The sequence below is a fragment of the Lepidochelys olivacea genome (genome assembly GCF_965140295.1).
Source record: "Lepidochelys olivacea isolate rLepOli2 genome assembly, chromosome: 5".
NCBI lineage: Eukaryota > Metazoa > Chordata > Testudines > Cheloniidae > Lepidochelys > Lepidochelys olivacea.
This window is the reverse complement of record NC_140415.1, coordinates 16,718,441-16,734,166: the sequence shown is the minus strand read 5'-3', so window position 1 is coordinate 16,734,166 and position 15,726 is coordinate 16,718,441. Positions and strand designations below refer to the sequence as shown.

The 15,726-nt window shown below is 43.5% G+C and overlaps 1 protein-coding gene across 5 annotated transcripts in view; it reads right to left on the bottom strand.

Annotated features, from left to right (window-relative positions):
• SKA1 (spindle and kinetochore associated complex subunit 1) overlaps nucleotides 1–15,726 on the bottom strand; it is a 45,174-nt gene that overhangs the window by 27,488 nt on the left and 1,960 nt on the right. The window contains exons 2-3 of one of the 5 annotated variants that reach the window (XM_084627799.1): nucleotides 13,647–13,876; nucleotides 1,456–1,557 (exon numbers count right to left, since the gene is read on the bottom strand). The exons of 2 other annotated variants lie outside the window; for them this stretch is intronic. In XM_084627799.1, coding sequence (XP_084483925.1) covers nucleotides 1,456–1,543 — 88 coding nt within the window. In that variant the 5' untranslated portion in view covers nucleotides 1,544–1,557; nucleotides 13,647–13,876. The remainder of the gene's footprint in view (nucleotides 1–1,455; nucleotides 1,558–13,646; nucleotides 13,877–15,726) is intronic. 2 more of the 5 variants (XM_084627797.1, XM_084627798.1) reach the window with 2 other exon arrangements.

Here is a 15,726-nt window from a genome sequence, read left to right as displayed (position 1 = left end):
GACAATTACTTACTCTTTTATGCCTACAGGTGATCTCCTGGGGGTTAGAGTAGATGCATTTTAGGTGGGGCAGTATGGGAAAGCTTACTGTGCCACTGGCCATGCTGTATCTGTTCTGTGGATAAACCATCAGTCTAAAAGGCTGTCAGACTAGATCCATTCACTTGCCCAGGTTCTGTTTGGTATCCCCTGTAGTTCCCTGTTATTGTTCCTTTGATTCCACACTCTTGCCCTGCCTTTTTCTGGTTGCCCTCCATATTTTGTCGTCTTCTGTGTCTATTAAGCTCCTCTCATCTACTCAGAGAGCCCCAGCCCCTTCAGGTAGGTAAAGGAGACTGGCATGTTACACAAACACTAAATTCTTGCATTTTTCACAGAGAAACATGCAATTTGGTCTCATGTAGGAGCTTGGTTGGTTTCCTCAGATTTACACAGTACATTTCCAAAAGAGAACACAGCTTTGGCAAGAAGATCAGTGTAGTGGGGTGGTTGCCCCACTCCATGAGAAAAAGGGCTAGAACAAGCCAGAGAGGCTGCACAGACCAGCAGCCAATCAGCTAGGGCCTGTGGAGAGCCAATCAGGCCAAAGGGAGAGGCAGCCAATCAGGGCCAGGCTGGGTCCTATATAAAGGCTGTCTGGCAAAGGAGAGGGCAATCTCTCCCTGACTAGCAAGGGAGGAGGACTGGCCTCTGAGGTAAGGAGGTAGCACCTTGGACAGAGCACTGCTGGGCAGGCTCGGGTGGAGTGGAGGAGAGCTCCAGCCCAGTTACCTGCCAGGCTGCGACCCCTGCTAAAGAGGGTTGAGAAGGTGCATAGGGCCAACGGGGAAGTGGCCCAGGGAAGATAGGCGGACAAGAGGGGAGCAAAGGAGGGCAGAGAGAGGCTGCTGCTAGAGGGTCCCTGGGTCGGGACCCAGAGTAGCGGGTGGGCCTGGGTTCCCCCCTTCCCCTCCTTGCATTGCACCTGGCCACAGAGGAGTGTGGCTGAGACAGATTGCAACTTGCCCCTGAGGTGAGGGGCTAGACTTTGGGGTTGTGGTTGGCAACTGAGGCAGGTGCAAGACAAAGGACTATCGTTATCTTCCCCCAAGAAGGGGGTGAGAACAGAGTACGGGGCACTGCCGGAGGACAGTGTCCTAAAGGGAATGCTGCTGAGCAGGAAGCAACGTGGGTCCCAAACCAGCAGAGCAGACAACGGGCGAGACACCACGCACAGAGGGCGCTGCACAGCTGACTAGCTAATTACCAGAGCAACCAGCAGGAGGTGCCAGCGGTGGTGAGTCGTGACCCCGTTGCATCAACAAAAATTATTCCACAGTTGTACATAATAGTAAAATATCATCTTGAGATGAGCATTTAGATCTTCAATTCTTGATGGAAAATCCTTTACTAAATATAATTCACATACCCAGATACACTCCCCGGAATATAAAAACACGTACTGAGCGCTCTCACCCATGTTTCTTAACTGAAGAGTCTTTTTGATAGTTGAAATCTTCGTGTTGATGTGAGAGCATAAATCTTCCAAATCTGAAGAGGCCATATTACACTACTGCTCTACAAACCAAAAAAAAACCCATTGGTACACTTAAGATATCCACATTATAAGTACAAGGTTTTTTGATGGACTTTGTGCTGTGTATGGCCCCAAGTGCAACTGGCTGACCCCTCCATGCACAATGACAATGGACAGCAATCGACAAAAGGGATATACTTAACCGGTGGTCAGAACATTTCAATTCGCTTCCTAATCACCCTTCCATATTTCTGAGGAAGCAATTAATGCTCTTCAAGAACACTGACTAAAAGAATTTGCATTAGCCACTATCTTGTATAAGACCATAACAGCAATCAAGCAGATGTCACAAGGAAAAACACCTGGAATGGATGGCATTCCAGCAGAGATCTATAAGCAGGGTAGCTACCATACTACAAGGCACCTCACATTGCTCTTCTGCATTACCTGGGAGCAGAAGTCAGTGCCAGACGGTTTCAAGGATGCCAACGTTGTCTACCTCTATAACACTAGTTCTCAGCAGGGTGGATTTGATTTAAATCACTAGTCAGGAAGACTATTTAATCATGGACTTCTACATAAAAGTGCATTCTTGTTGGTTGGTATAACCTTAATACATATTCTTCACAACTCAAATGTAGGTTTCATTTTTAGAAAGTACACACTATACATTTTTAAAGTGACTTATTTTGAAAACTTTTCAGATTAGTTTTACAGCTATATCAGAAATGAATGATTGTTTGGTTATTTCATTTACCAAAGGTAATTGAAGCAGATATTTATGAAGTCATTGTGAACTATCATTAATATTTGGAGGATTTTCTTGCTATGCTGTATTAGGAGGAGGAGATCACCAGACAAACATTTAAATAGTTTAACATTTCTCATCTCTATATATTTATTAATTTTAAAACATTTTTGCTGTTAACAAGCATGTTATCTCTGGGGACACAAATCCAGTTTGAGATCTGTAAAACTAAGCGTCTGTCAGGGTTCATTCTGAACTCTGGGGTACAGATGTGGGGAAAATGACCCCCTAAGCTTATTTCTACCAGTTTAGGCATGAAAGACCCCCTAAGCTTATTTCTACCAGCTTAGGTTAAAAATTTCCCCAAGGCACAAATCCTTCCTTGTCCTTAGATGGGTACTGCTGCCACCACCAAGTGAGTTAGACAAAGATTCAGGAAAAGGACCACTTGGAGTTCCTGTTCCCCTAAAATATCCTCCCAAGCCCCTTCACCCCCTTTCCTGGGGAGGCTTGAGAGTAATCTACCAACCAAATAGGTAAACCACACCCTTGGTTTTTAGTGTCCTAAAAAACAATCCGATTCTTAAAAAAAACAGAACTTTATAATAAAGAAAAAAAAGTAAAGAAGCACCTCTGTAAAATCAGGATGGAAGGTAATTTTACAGGGTAATATTTAAAACACAGAGGATTCCCCTCTAGGCAAAACTTCAAAGCTACAAAAAACAGGGATAAAGCTCCCTCTTAGTACAGAGAAAATTCATAAGCTAAAACAAGAGATACTCTAATGCATTTCATTGCTATTACTTACTATTTCTGTAGGTTTAGATATATCATTCAGTAGGAGCTGGATTACTTGCTTCGTCTCTCTCTGTCTCCAAAGAGCACCCCAAAGTCCAAAACAAAAACCTTTCCCCACAGATTTAAAAGTATCTTCTCCCCTTATTGGTCCTTTTGGTCAGGTGCCAACCAGGTTATCTGATCTTCTTAACCCTTAACAGGTAAAGGAGGAATTTTATGCTACCTGTAGCTGTATGTTTATGACCGCATCACTGATATCTTCTAGACCAGGGGTGAGCAAACTATGGCCTAGGGGTCGCATCTGTCCCTCCAGATGTTTTAATCTGGCCCTTGAGCTCCCGCCAGGGAGTGGGGTCTGGGGCTTGCCCCACTCTGTGTGACTCCTAGAAGCAGCAGCAGCAGCATGTCCCCGCTCTGGCTCCTACACGTAGGGGCAGCCAGGGGGCTCTGCATGCTGCCCCCGCCCCAGGCGCTGCCCCCAAAGCTTCCATTAGCCAGGAAGACTTCTCCATGTTCTCCCAATGGGAGCTACAGGGTGGTGCCTGTGGATGGGGAAGTGTGCAGAGCTGCCTGGCCACGCCTCCGCATAGGAGCTGGAGAAGGGACATGTTGCGGCTTCTGGGAGCTGCTTGAGGTAAGCACCTCATGGAGCCTACACCCCTGACCGCCTCCCGTGCCCCAACCCCTCCATCCCAGCCCAGAGCACCCTCCTTCACCCCCAACGCCTCATCCCCAGCCCCCCCTAAAGCCTGCACCCCCAGCCATAGCCCTCACCCCATCCTGCACCCCAACCCCTAATTTCATGAGGGTTCATGGCCCACCATACAATTTCCATACCCAGATGTGAACCTCGGGCCAAAATGTTTGCCCACCCCTGTTCTAGACTGAGCACTGATAGAAAGATTAACATAAATCTATACAGAAGTCCCTGGAATCCCATAAGATTGGGTCCCTAATCCATGAACTATTGGAACTCATTTACAAAACTTAAAGCACTACATGAATATATTGTCTCATACTATAGAATTAGAATTTATAACCCCTATTCCATGAGGAGATATCTTTGAGCTATAATGTATATCTATCTTTAATCGGATTTTTTTTGATAAAATGCTTTGAGGGGAAAAAAGCAATTTAAATTTTTTTTAAAAAAATTAAAAAAAATCATTGATTTTTATCCATTTTGGTTCTCAATCTATTTACCATTGTAGGCCGCATATGCAGCTCTCTGTGTTGTATGGACCTCATCCACACAATATATATACTACCTGTATGGCCCTGAGGATGTCACATGGGCCACAGCTGTGTGCTGATTGGGCCACAAGTGGCCCGTGGGCTGAGAACCACTGCTCTATAAAAGATAAGACGCTAGGACAACTCTCTGTTGCTGGGAAAATTCTTGCACAGGTCATTTTGGATAGCCTTAACACCTATCTTGTGGAAACCGTCCTCCCACATTCTCAATGTGGATTTCAGTCTGGAAGGAGCACCATAGACATGATCTTCACAGCCCCTCGGCTTCAGGAAAAATGCTGGGAGCAGAACCGTGGCCTTTATATGGTGTTCATTGACTAAACTAAAGCTTTTGACTCTAAGTTTTGAGAGACTCTGAAAACTTCTGTTCATCTTTGGAGGTCTTGCAAAGTTTATTTCTCTCATTCAGTCCTTCCATGATGAGATGATGGCTGGAGATATGGAAAATGGTGAGATATCAAACCCCTTCTTAGTGCCCAATGACCTCAAACAAGGTTGCATGCGAGTTCCACACCCCTTTCCAATCCTTTTTTTCACAATGCCTATAGATGTATTTCATCACATTGACAGTATTTATCCAGTTCCACACTGATGGGAAGCTATTCAAATCTGCAACGCTTCTGTGCTCGCACGACAATGGAATATTTACTAATTAAGGAGCTTTTATTTGCTGATGACTGTGCATTGCTTGCTCACTAAACTGATGACATTCAAGTTATAACCGATCACTTTGCTTGTGTAATCGATCATTTCAGTTTCACAATCAGCCTAAAAAGAAACTGAAGTACTGTACCAACCTGTGCCAAGGGGATGCTCATACCTACCTTAAGATCAACAAAACTCCTCTCAAGTTCATGGAGAAGTTTTGCTACCAAGGTAATATGCTGTCACAGAATGCCACAATTGATGAGGAGATTACCTATCCCATTGTAACCGTGCCTTTGTGTGTCACAACTGAGAATACCAAATTCAGGACAAACTGCTGAGAGAAAGGGCAGCTACTCCAAAACTGATGTATATTCTCCTATAAAATATACCAAACCAGCAACAAAAGTAAACTTCTGTTTCTCCACACTGACTAACAAGAAGTCAGAAAAGCAGTTTTCTTAGATATTCCAGTCCTTTTATCACCACCAAAACCACTAGACTTAAAGATGAAGGGTTCTTTAAAACCAATTTCATCAAATGAAAGGTTCTTCTGAGTCAAAAGGACCAGTCACACACCCAGGTCAATATATAACTCAGATCTGACCCAGTAATCATGCTGTTGCCAATCCTTTAGTATCTAAAAATCTAAAGGTTTACTGATAGAAAAGAATTAAAATTGGTTAAAAGAATCAAATACATATAATAACTGCAAAGTTCTTGGTTCAGGCTTGTAGCAGTGACGGAATAAACTGTTGGTTTAAGTCAAGTCTCTCATTGCTTCCAAATCATTGGAAAGTCCTCAACCCCTTGGTTAGAATGCTCCCATTAGCGTAAGTTCATAGCCCAGAGGTTTGACCAGGAAAGAGGAAAAATTGAGATGTTTCCAGCGTCTTTTATAGCTTCTGCCATGTAGAGGGAAATCCATTGTTTCAAACAATGCCCTCAGCACAGTTAGTGGAAAATTACAGGTAGCAAGATGGTGTTTGGAGTCACATGGACAAGTCACATGTCCATGCCTGATTTTGCTTAGTCACAGCAGGAAAGTCCATGAAGTGTATATTGGGGTCTCCCATGATCTATTGTGAGTTAAGTGTTCCTTGATGAGCCACTTAATTTGAATAGTCCCTTCAAGATGTGCAGGCTAAATACCTGGTGGGTGTTACCCCAGGAGCAAACATATTTGAAATACAGGTATAGAGCCAATGCCCATAACTTCAAATACAAAAATGATACATGCATACAAATAGCATAATCATCTTCAGCAAATCATAACCTTTCCATAAACACCTTGCTTGACATGATTTGTACAAGATTTGTTGCAATTATATAACAGTAATAGCAACAATGATCTACATGGTCATATTTAATCAGTCACACACACATCCAAGGCCAGCTCCATGTCTGGAATGCTGTCACACCACCAATGGAATGATAGGGGTATCAAAATAAGCACGAAGCTAAATTTCTATTCTTTTTCCAACTCTTCTATATGGTTGTGAGATGTGGACAACATATCACAGGTTCATATGTGCTGTCTTTGGTCTGTTTGCAAGGTCAAATGGTGGGACAAGATTTCCAGTACCAAAATTCTTAATGTTGTTGGATATCTAGCATTCAAAGCATGCTCATAAAAGTTCAGCTGCGTTGGTCCGGGCATCTTGTTCATGTGGTCAATTCGAGCACACACAAAGCCATATTTATGGTCCGCTAAAGCCAGGCACCCATTTTCATAGTGGCCAGTACAAACAATATAAAGTATCAGGGGGTAGCAGTGTTAGTCTGTATCCACAAAAACAACAAGGAGTCCAGTGGCACCTTAAAGACTAACAGATTTATTTGCGCATAAGCTTTCGTGGGTAAAACACCACTTCTTCAGATGCATGGAGTGAAAATTACAGATGGAGGCATTATATAATGACACATGAAGGGAAGGGAGTTACCTCACAAGTGGAGAACCAGTGAACTTGTGTAACTTCTGTAATTTTCACTCCATGCATCTGAAGAAATGGTGTTTCACTGGTTCTCCACTTGTAAGGTAACTCCGTTCCCTTCATGTGTCATTATATAATGCCTCCATCTGTAATTTTCACTCCATGCATCTGAAGAAGTGGTGTTTTACCCACAAAAGCTTATGCCCAAACAATATAAAAACACACTGAAGTCAAACTTGAAAGCATGTCTGGCTCACCCCAGCAACTGGGAGGCAACAGCCCATGACAGGGCAAGGTGGCAGAAGATGTGTCATGTCACCACTAACTGCTCTGAAGCAAGGCACATTAACACTATGTGAAAAAACGTGAACAGCACAAAACAAGTATGCTACAGACTGCAATGGTCATGGACAGTCTTGTCTGTCCCACATATAACCGTGTTTCCAGTTCTCACATTGGTCTGACCTCACATATACATATTCACCAATGGCATTTGCTGAATCCTCATATGTTAACATCAACATGAACTCCAACACAAGTACTAGTTATGCAAATAGAATTTAAAATGTACACTGCTTAGACAAAAAGTGAAAGGGAATTTCACCTAGTTTTTCCTGAAGCAGCAGACATAGTAAACACTATTTAGCTGAGCAAACTGAAAGCAGGGCAGGGAGTATACTGAGGTAGATGGTAAACTAGAGAAATCTGTGTGCTTGAACTCTAAAGATAAAATACTAGTATTAGTCCTTAGATTTATGGAACTGTATTGGCTCCCTCTAGTGGTTAACTAGAACTGCAAATTACGGGTTTGGTGTGGTTGGTTTTATAACACACACACTAGTGCAGGGGTTCTCAAACTGGGGGTTGGGACCCCTCAGGTGGTCGTGAGGTTATTACATGGGGGGTCGCAAGCTGTCAGCCTCCACCCCAAATCCTTTGCCTCCAGCATTTATAATGGTGTTAATAAATTAAAAACACTTAATATATTTAGGGGGATCGCACTCAGAGGCTTGCTATGTGTACAGGATCACCAGTACAAAAGTTTAAGAACCACTGCACTAGTGCATAGGTTGGCCAAACATGCATGATACTTGGCAGAGCTACTCATATTATGCTCACACATTTGAAAAGTCTTTCACATATTGCCACAGAATTGGTAAAATGTCACACTCATATAAGAGACAGCTTATTTAAGAAAATTCAGATGGGAAAATCTTAGACCCTAGATTCCCAGTCAAAAAACTTAGAGGAGTTAAACTTGTAAATATGTATAAGGGGAAAAAAAATTTTCAATAAAATCACTTGGGGTTTAAGAAACACAAATGCTTGAAAGCCAGGATTCATTGTGTGTGCGTGGGGGGGCTTCCTACAGCATAATGGATAGCATGCACATGTTGGAACTCTGCAGTTTTAAAAATGTATATATCAACCACTTTTAATAACTACAAAATTCCCCTGCTTATCCTTCAAGTAGCCAAAGGCACTACTCCTCACCAAGGATGACAACACACATACACAAATTTTGAGTTTCTAGGCTAAACTATTTTGTATATTACAAGTCAAAAATTATTTCTCCAAACTTGTTCATCTTTTTAAACCCACATCTCTCAAACGCATTGCCCAATTTATCTCGAACTTTCCTGGGGGTGGGAGGGGAGAGGGGAAAAATCTATCCTGCCATAAAAATCAAACGTGAAATTTCAGGTAGATTGGTTATGATTAAGCCAAAGAAACAAAGGGAATTGGTGAAAGTGGCAGAAAAATCTATAGTGTAGACATGGCCTTTGGATTTACTGACTCAGTCTTATGGTCAGTCTGTTCAAACGCAGTGATCTATTCTGACACACCAAAACCCTATTTAAAAGAGAGGAAGCAACTGCCAGAGTATTTACAATGAGGGGCCCTGAACTTTGGAATTCACATCTCCCCTTGATCCAGAGGATCCCAATTCTGTCAATCTTCATGGCACACCACTATGCTCACTGTCTCCCTCGGGTTTTTAGCTAGGGAGTGGTGTGCTTAAGACTGGGATGTCTCAAAAACTGGCATTTACATAGACTGCTGAAAGGATTAAAACTCTGAAAATATATTTAGAATAAAATTAGAAGAGCAACTGATATATTACAGATACAGACACAATGCAAGGTGTACAATAGTATAGTTACTCCTATGCAACTAAATCTCTCCCCATGAGTATCTGGGATGTACTCCTAATTACACCTAGTTATTTCTATTGGACTTGCTTCCTGTTTCCTTACAAAACCTTTTACTATATATTCATTCTTGCTGACACTGAATATGCAATCATTCCTAGAATATATATTCTTAATGAATGCCTATTTATTCTGCCTCAAATCCCATATGCTCCTCTTAGCCTTTTGAATGCCACAGTCAAAACGGCCAACTTTTCACATATTAAAGCGATGAGTGGTGTTTGTGAATTAAGATTAGGGCCAAATCACACTGTATTTCTTCAGATTAAACTTCCGCTGAAGACACACGGGGGCCCTAAATAAAAATTACCTTTGGAAGTGATCCAAGGTTTATTTTCCACACCTAGACTTATTAGGATGATGATCCTAATAAGATTCAGAATGCACCTGGCTCCTCTGTCAGTGTCCCATACTTGTTCCCGGTTCTAGCAGCATTGAGCCCATTGACATCACACTGTGTCAAGTCTTTTTTTTTTTTTTTTTTAAAGTTGTCATTTTAATGTCTACTGTAGTCAAGACAGTTAGGGCTATATGCTATGTTCTCAACCTACCCCAAAGCTCCCAGTTTTAGACAGTCAAGTAACTCTTAAGTGGACCTTCGTACTTAAATAGCTAAATGCTTTCCTAAGTTAGTACAATATTTTTTTTCCTCTAACTTCTTTCACAGGATTGTAGAAATGTAGGGCTGGAAGAGACTTCAAGTGGTCATTTAGTCCAGTCCCCTGTGCCGAGGAGGCAGGATTAAGCAGACCTAGACCATCTCTGACAGATGTTTGTCTTTCAGTTTATAGCAATCGTAGGCCAGGTCTAAACTTCGAACTTTGGTTCACACAAGTGCCCATGAACAGAAAGTAGTGACATCAGTGACTATCCAATTTCCTTAGGGCACTGAGGACGTTGCTCATTTTCTTGTTTCTCCTCCATCTGGCTGCAGAGCTTTATGGCCTGTCAGTGTTCCAAGCTGCTACTGTTCTCCTCACCTGCGACCCCCTTCCCTCTTCCTCCTCGCTGCCTTGCACGCTTGCTCTGTCCGTACTTCCACTGGAGAAGGAAAACGAGAGAGGGAAGCCAGCAAGCACAGCAGATGATTTCCTGTCTCCCTTCTCTCTGTTACACACAGATTGTTCAAGACCAGGTGTGATATTCTCCAGGCGGCCAGCTGGGATCCTGTTGCCTGCCAGAGAGGCTGCTCTTTGGCAAAGGAAACGTAACAGAGGGGTCACTTGGTAGGATGAGAAAGCATGGAGCTGTAGGTGAGTCCTGACTTCATTTCTTAAGTTACCTAGACCCCCCATGAAACAAAGGAACAAAGACTGAAATAAAAAGCCCCTCACAAAGGTATTGTCTCATCCAGTCCTTCGGAGCCTTGGAACCATGTTTGTAACAGAAGCAACCATTGAAAACAAAAAAATGTTCCTTTTCTATAGTTTTTAGAGCTTATGGCTGAAAAGAAAATAGGAGATTGTCTCTCTTTCCACCTCTCCATATCATCAGTAGCTGAGTCAGAAGAAAAAAAAATGTTCAAGTTATGGGTTGCAGCCAACACGAAACATTCAAGTCGATCATTTCTCTATATACATTACAGGTAAGACGTGGCCCTGCCCGCTGGGACTCTCCCTTTCTCCGATGAGGCTGCTGTTCTGATCCGCTTTTCCACCGAGTACATTGAGATGTAATAGTCTTTGCTTCCAACTGCCAGGTGAGGCCAACGAGGATGGAAAGCCAGCCAGCTGATGGCTCCGACTCTCTATCCCTTAAATCCATCATAGTATTTGATATTGTTGATCTGCGCTCCATTCCCATTATAGATACATACATACAGCCCCCAAACTTTGTTTATTGCTTATGCGTACTTGGCTGCTTGCATCGGCACTGCGCATACCCTCCAGGAGTACTTATGCCAATGCAAAGTGTGGTGCACAATGGGTAAGTATTCCAGTGTGCCATCCAGGGTGATGCCTTTTGGAAAATGTTCACAATATGTTTTGGGATAGAAATGATTCACTTAAAGATCTATAGAGAAGCTAGGAGTCAAGTTCCAAGCATGTACCTTTCTCCATCCCATAATCCCATCCATATCCCATAATTTTCATGCCTTTTTCAAAAATTCCACAAACCCATGTGGCATTTTTCAGCATCTGCCATCTCTGGGTACCTTGCCCCAGGGTACATCAACAAAGGACTACTTTTCTATGGTCATACAAATACTGGTGGATCACCCGGAACACTTCACTGACATCAGCGTGGGCTAGTCACAGTTATCTTTGATATTTTTTGATATTTTTGATATTTGATATATTTTGATATTTTTTCACATCTGATGAAGTGAGCTGTAGCTCACGAAAGCTCATGCTCAAATAAATTGGTTAGTCTCTAAGGTGCCACAAGTACTCCTTTTCTTTTTGCGAATACAGACTAACACGGCTGTTACTCTGAAACCAGTTATCTTTAAGGTAACAAAAATTGCTTAGAAAGCTGCCAGCATAATGTTCTTTCCCCATTGGCAGATCATCACTAGCGATATGGAAATTCACTCAGTGATTCTGGGGGACCTAGCCTAACCCTGGCTCTCCTGGCTCATAGAACCATACGCCAGCCACCTTAACACACCAAGGAAAGATTCAGCTACCTGCTCAGCAGGTGCAGAATGACTGTTGAATGTGCTTTGGGTAAATTGAAAAGATTTGGATCTCAATGAGAAAAATATCCCAATTGCTGTAGCTGCCTGTTGTGTAATGCATAACATGTGTGAGGAAAAGGGGGGGAAAAGCTGCCCCCAAGGTAGAGGTGGAGCAGCTGCCTGCTGACTGTGAACAGCCAGACACAACAGTCATTAAAGGAGCTCACCATGGCATTACATGATTGACAGAAGCTTTGAAAGAGCAATTGAATGGTCAGGCACAGTAGTGTTCTGTGCTGGACTGATCTCTGGGCCTGGAGCTTTGGGTGTTGCTAGGAATTGTTTAGCATTTGCTGAATTTATAAAATGCAACTGGATGTGCTCCTGAACCTATGAGTTATGGGGTGCTTTCTGTGCATTTACAAGTACTGTGTGCTGTCATCACTGCTATGCATTCTGCAATGTCCATTGTGAACTAAACAGTTTTATTCTCCAAAAATAGATATGTATTGAGTGGCAAAAATAGTGCAAAAGAAATGTGCAAAAAACAACAAACAATGCAATACAAACTTAAATTAACAGAATGAGACTATGAAATAGGAGAGGAAGCAAACATTTCTGTCCATTTCAGTGCAAAAAATGTAATTCATTGTGGCTATGCATACAGCCTCCGTAGTTCTTATAGGTGAGAGTATGGGAAGCTGTGATTTTCCTTGCTGTCCCACAGTGTGAACTGATGGGGTAGTGATGCACCCCATGATGTCATGAGATGGGGGGGCGGGTGTATGGGTAGGGAGCAACAACCATGGAGTTCTCCAAAGACTGCAAAGAGTGGGGAGTCTGGGATGTTTGGACCTATAGGTCAACTAGAGTCTGCAACATTTGTGTTCTCTGCCTGAGAAAATCCATTATGCCCTGGTGCATAGTCTCATTTTTCTACGCCTTCTTCCTGTCTGTTTTTTACCTCTCCATGTCTACCATTTTGGCACTATAGTCCCTTTGTTCATGGTCTGATGCAGCACTTGCTTGCAGGCTCTCACTGAACATGTCCTCCCTACTCTTCTTTCTTCTCCTCATCAGAGTCAGGTATTCTGCAGGTGTGGAGAGAGCATCTCTCAAGGCTGCAATAGCAGCAGCTGCTGATAAAAAGCAGACAGAAGTATCATTGGATTTACAGTCACAATGGAAAGGGAAGTTTCAAAACTCCCTTATCTTATTCCCCCACAAAAACTTTTAATAAGGCGTGTCGACACTTCAGCTTTGGAGCACCTCTGCACAGCAGTGCTCTCCAGCCCCAGCCATAGTGAGTATGGCTGGCCAAGGGCAAGGAATTTCAGTTACATGAAACAATAAAAGTTTGGTCCCTTTTCCATGGGCACTAGTATAGGGCAGTGACACTGAATACTGGTACCATTTTCCACAGGCTGTGGTGTTTTTAGCTGATATGTAACTCCTGAGGGTAACAAAGGTATACATAACACAGCTGCTGCTGGGGTCCCAAACCTGCCCAGAGCCATATGCTGCTAGCCTGTTTACTGCAATGGTGCCAGGTGAACTCATCACGGAGTGGCATGGGAAAGCATCATACCACAAAGGAAGAAATAAGATAGCCTTCGCTAGAAACCTTAGAGAATGAACTGCAGCGCACCACCATGGAAGTTTCATCAAGATAGCCCAGGAGGAGTCAAGAGACATCTCTATATTCATAAACAAACTGCTCTGAACCCCTAACCCCCACTTAACCCAACAGGGTCATGAAAAGCAGATGCCAACCCTACCTCCATTTGTTATACCACTACCTCCTCTTGTAGGAGTAAGACAGTAAAAAGCCCATACCTGTGTCTGGTTAAATTTGGGATGGGATGGGCACCATCTTTAAATTTAAATATTGTAAGAAAAAATGCATGCATACACTTACCTATGGTCCCTTTCCCTACATCGGGGTAATCCATGCTTGGCTAGGGAAACTGGGTAGACCATGGCAAAGTCTCAAACAGGTCCTGACTTGTGGCATGGTTCGAGCTCCCTTCCATGTCTTGCCCCCTCATCCTCTTCCTCCTTGCTGTTCACAGCAGCGAGTCTCTTGTCTCATCCATGGTGGTCTGCAATGTGCTGGTTGGGTCTCCACCAAGTATGACAGGCAAGTCACTGTAAAAGCGGCAAGTCTGTGGCTCAGCCCCAGATCCATTTTGCACTCATTGGCTTTGTGGTATGCCTGGCATAGTTCCTTCACTTTCATGCTGCAGTGCTGCTGATACTTGGTATACCCTTTTCCTGCATTTCCTGTGCAATCTGTTAGTAGATATTCACATTTCTACTGCTGATGCATAGCTGTGCTTGCACAGCTTCTTCTCCACATAGGTCCATGAGATCCAATACTTCTTGCCTGCTCCAGCCAGGAGTGTCTCTAGTACATGGAGCTGGCAGAGTCAGTTGCACACAACAAGGGAACACTGCTAGATGTGCTTGCCAAGCTGGGCAATCAGAAAAAAGCATTTCAAACATGTGTGGTGGGGTGCCTTTCGGTCTCGGGGACCACCTGGCAGTAGAGTTCACAATTGCGAGCAGAGAGGTCACTGTTGCAGGGAATGGGGCATTGTAGGAAAGGCACTGGAGGACTGTTCAGGTTGACACAGGTTATACAGTGTCTACACACTTGTACTACGTCAACCTTAGTAGGTTGACTTCAGCTCCATGCCACTTGGAGAGATGGTTTTACTGCATTGCCGTAACAAGTCATTTATGTTAGGCAGAGACAAATTTAAGTAGACAGACATGTACAAATAGGTTGACACAAGGCAATTTATATTGACTTAACTTTGCAGAGTATACCAAGCCTTAGGCTTTGATCCTGCAAGCACTTATACATCTAAGGAAGCCTCACCAGGTTCAGTGGGACTATTCAGCTGCATAGTGTTTGGAGGAACAGGGCTTTATGTTACTTTTAACAGCGGGGGGAAGGAGGGGAGAGTCACATTTGCATCTGAAATATAAATTGACGGGCTTGCTTTAAGTATAAAGGAGTTTTCAAGCTTTACCAGCTTTACTAGAGGAGTTTAGATGCTCTTTGAACCTCACCTACTGGGGTTGTATAGTTTACAAGGTCCCCTGAGTTTTTTGCTAGTAGAACTTGGAGAACATAAAGAAGGGCCATACTAGGTCAGACCAAAGGTCCATCCAGCCCAGTATCCTGTCTACCAACAGTGGCCAATGCCAGGTGCCTCAGAGGGAGTGAACCTAACAGGTAACGATCAAGTGATCTCTCTCCTGCCATCCATCTCCACCCTCTGACAAACAGAGGCTAGGGACACCATCCCTTACCCATCCTGGCTAATAGCCATTAATGGACTTAACCTCCATGAATTTATCCAGTTCTCTTTTAAACCCTGTTATAGTACTAGCCTTCAAAACCTCCTCAGGCAAGGAGTTCCACAGGTTGACTGTGAGCTGTATGAAGAACTTCTTCCTTTTATTTGTTTTAAACCTGCTGCCCATTAATTTCATTTGGTGGCCCCTAGTTCTTATATTATGGGAACAAGTAAATAACTCTTCCTTATTCACTTTCTCCACACCACTCATGATTTTATAGACCTCTATCGGCAACGTTTGGCAGGCCGGGCCCGTTTGTTTACCTGCCATGGCTGCAGCTTTGGCCGATCGCGGCTCCCACTGGCTGCGGTTCACCGCTGCAGGACAATGGGGGCTGCAGGAAGCAGCCTGGGCCGAGGGATGTAAATGACACTGCAGGACCACAGATATCATGAGCAAAATTTGAAAGGGAAAGTCATCACTGTCACAGCTTCTATCCTGAGAGAGATGGGGGGACGACACTGTTCCCACACCAGTTTTCAGCCCTCACCTGGAAGGAAGGAGGCAGCATGCAGGAGGAGGAAACAGTTTGAGGCTGCTTAGTGCAGCAGGGCTCAGCACTTCCCACTCCTCATCCAGCTGATTGGACTTGGGGTGAGAGGAGCTACAGAGGACCAGAGATTGGGGGC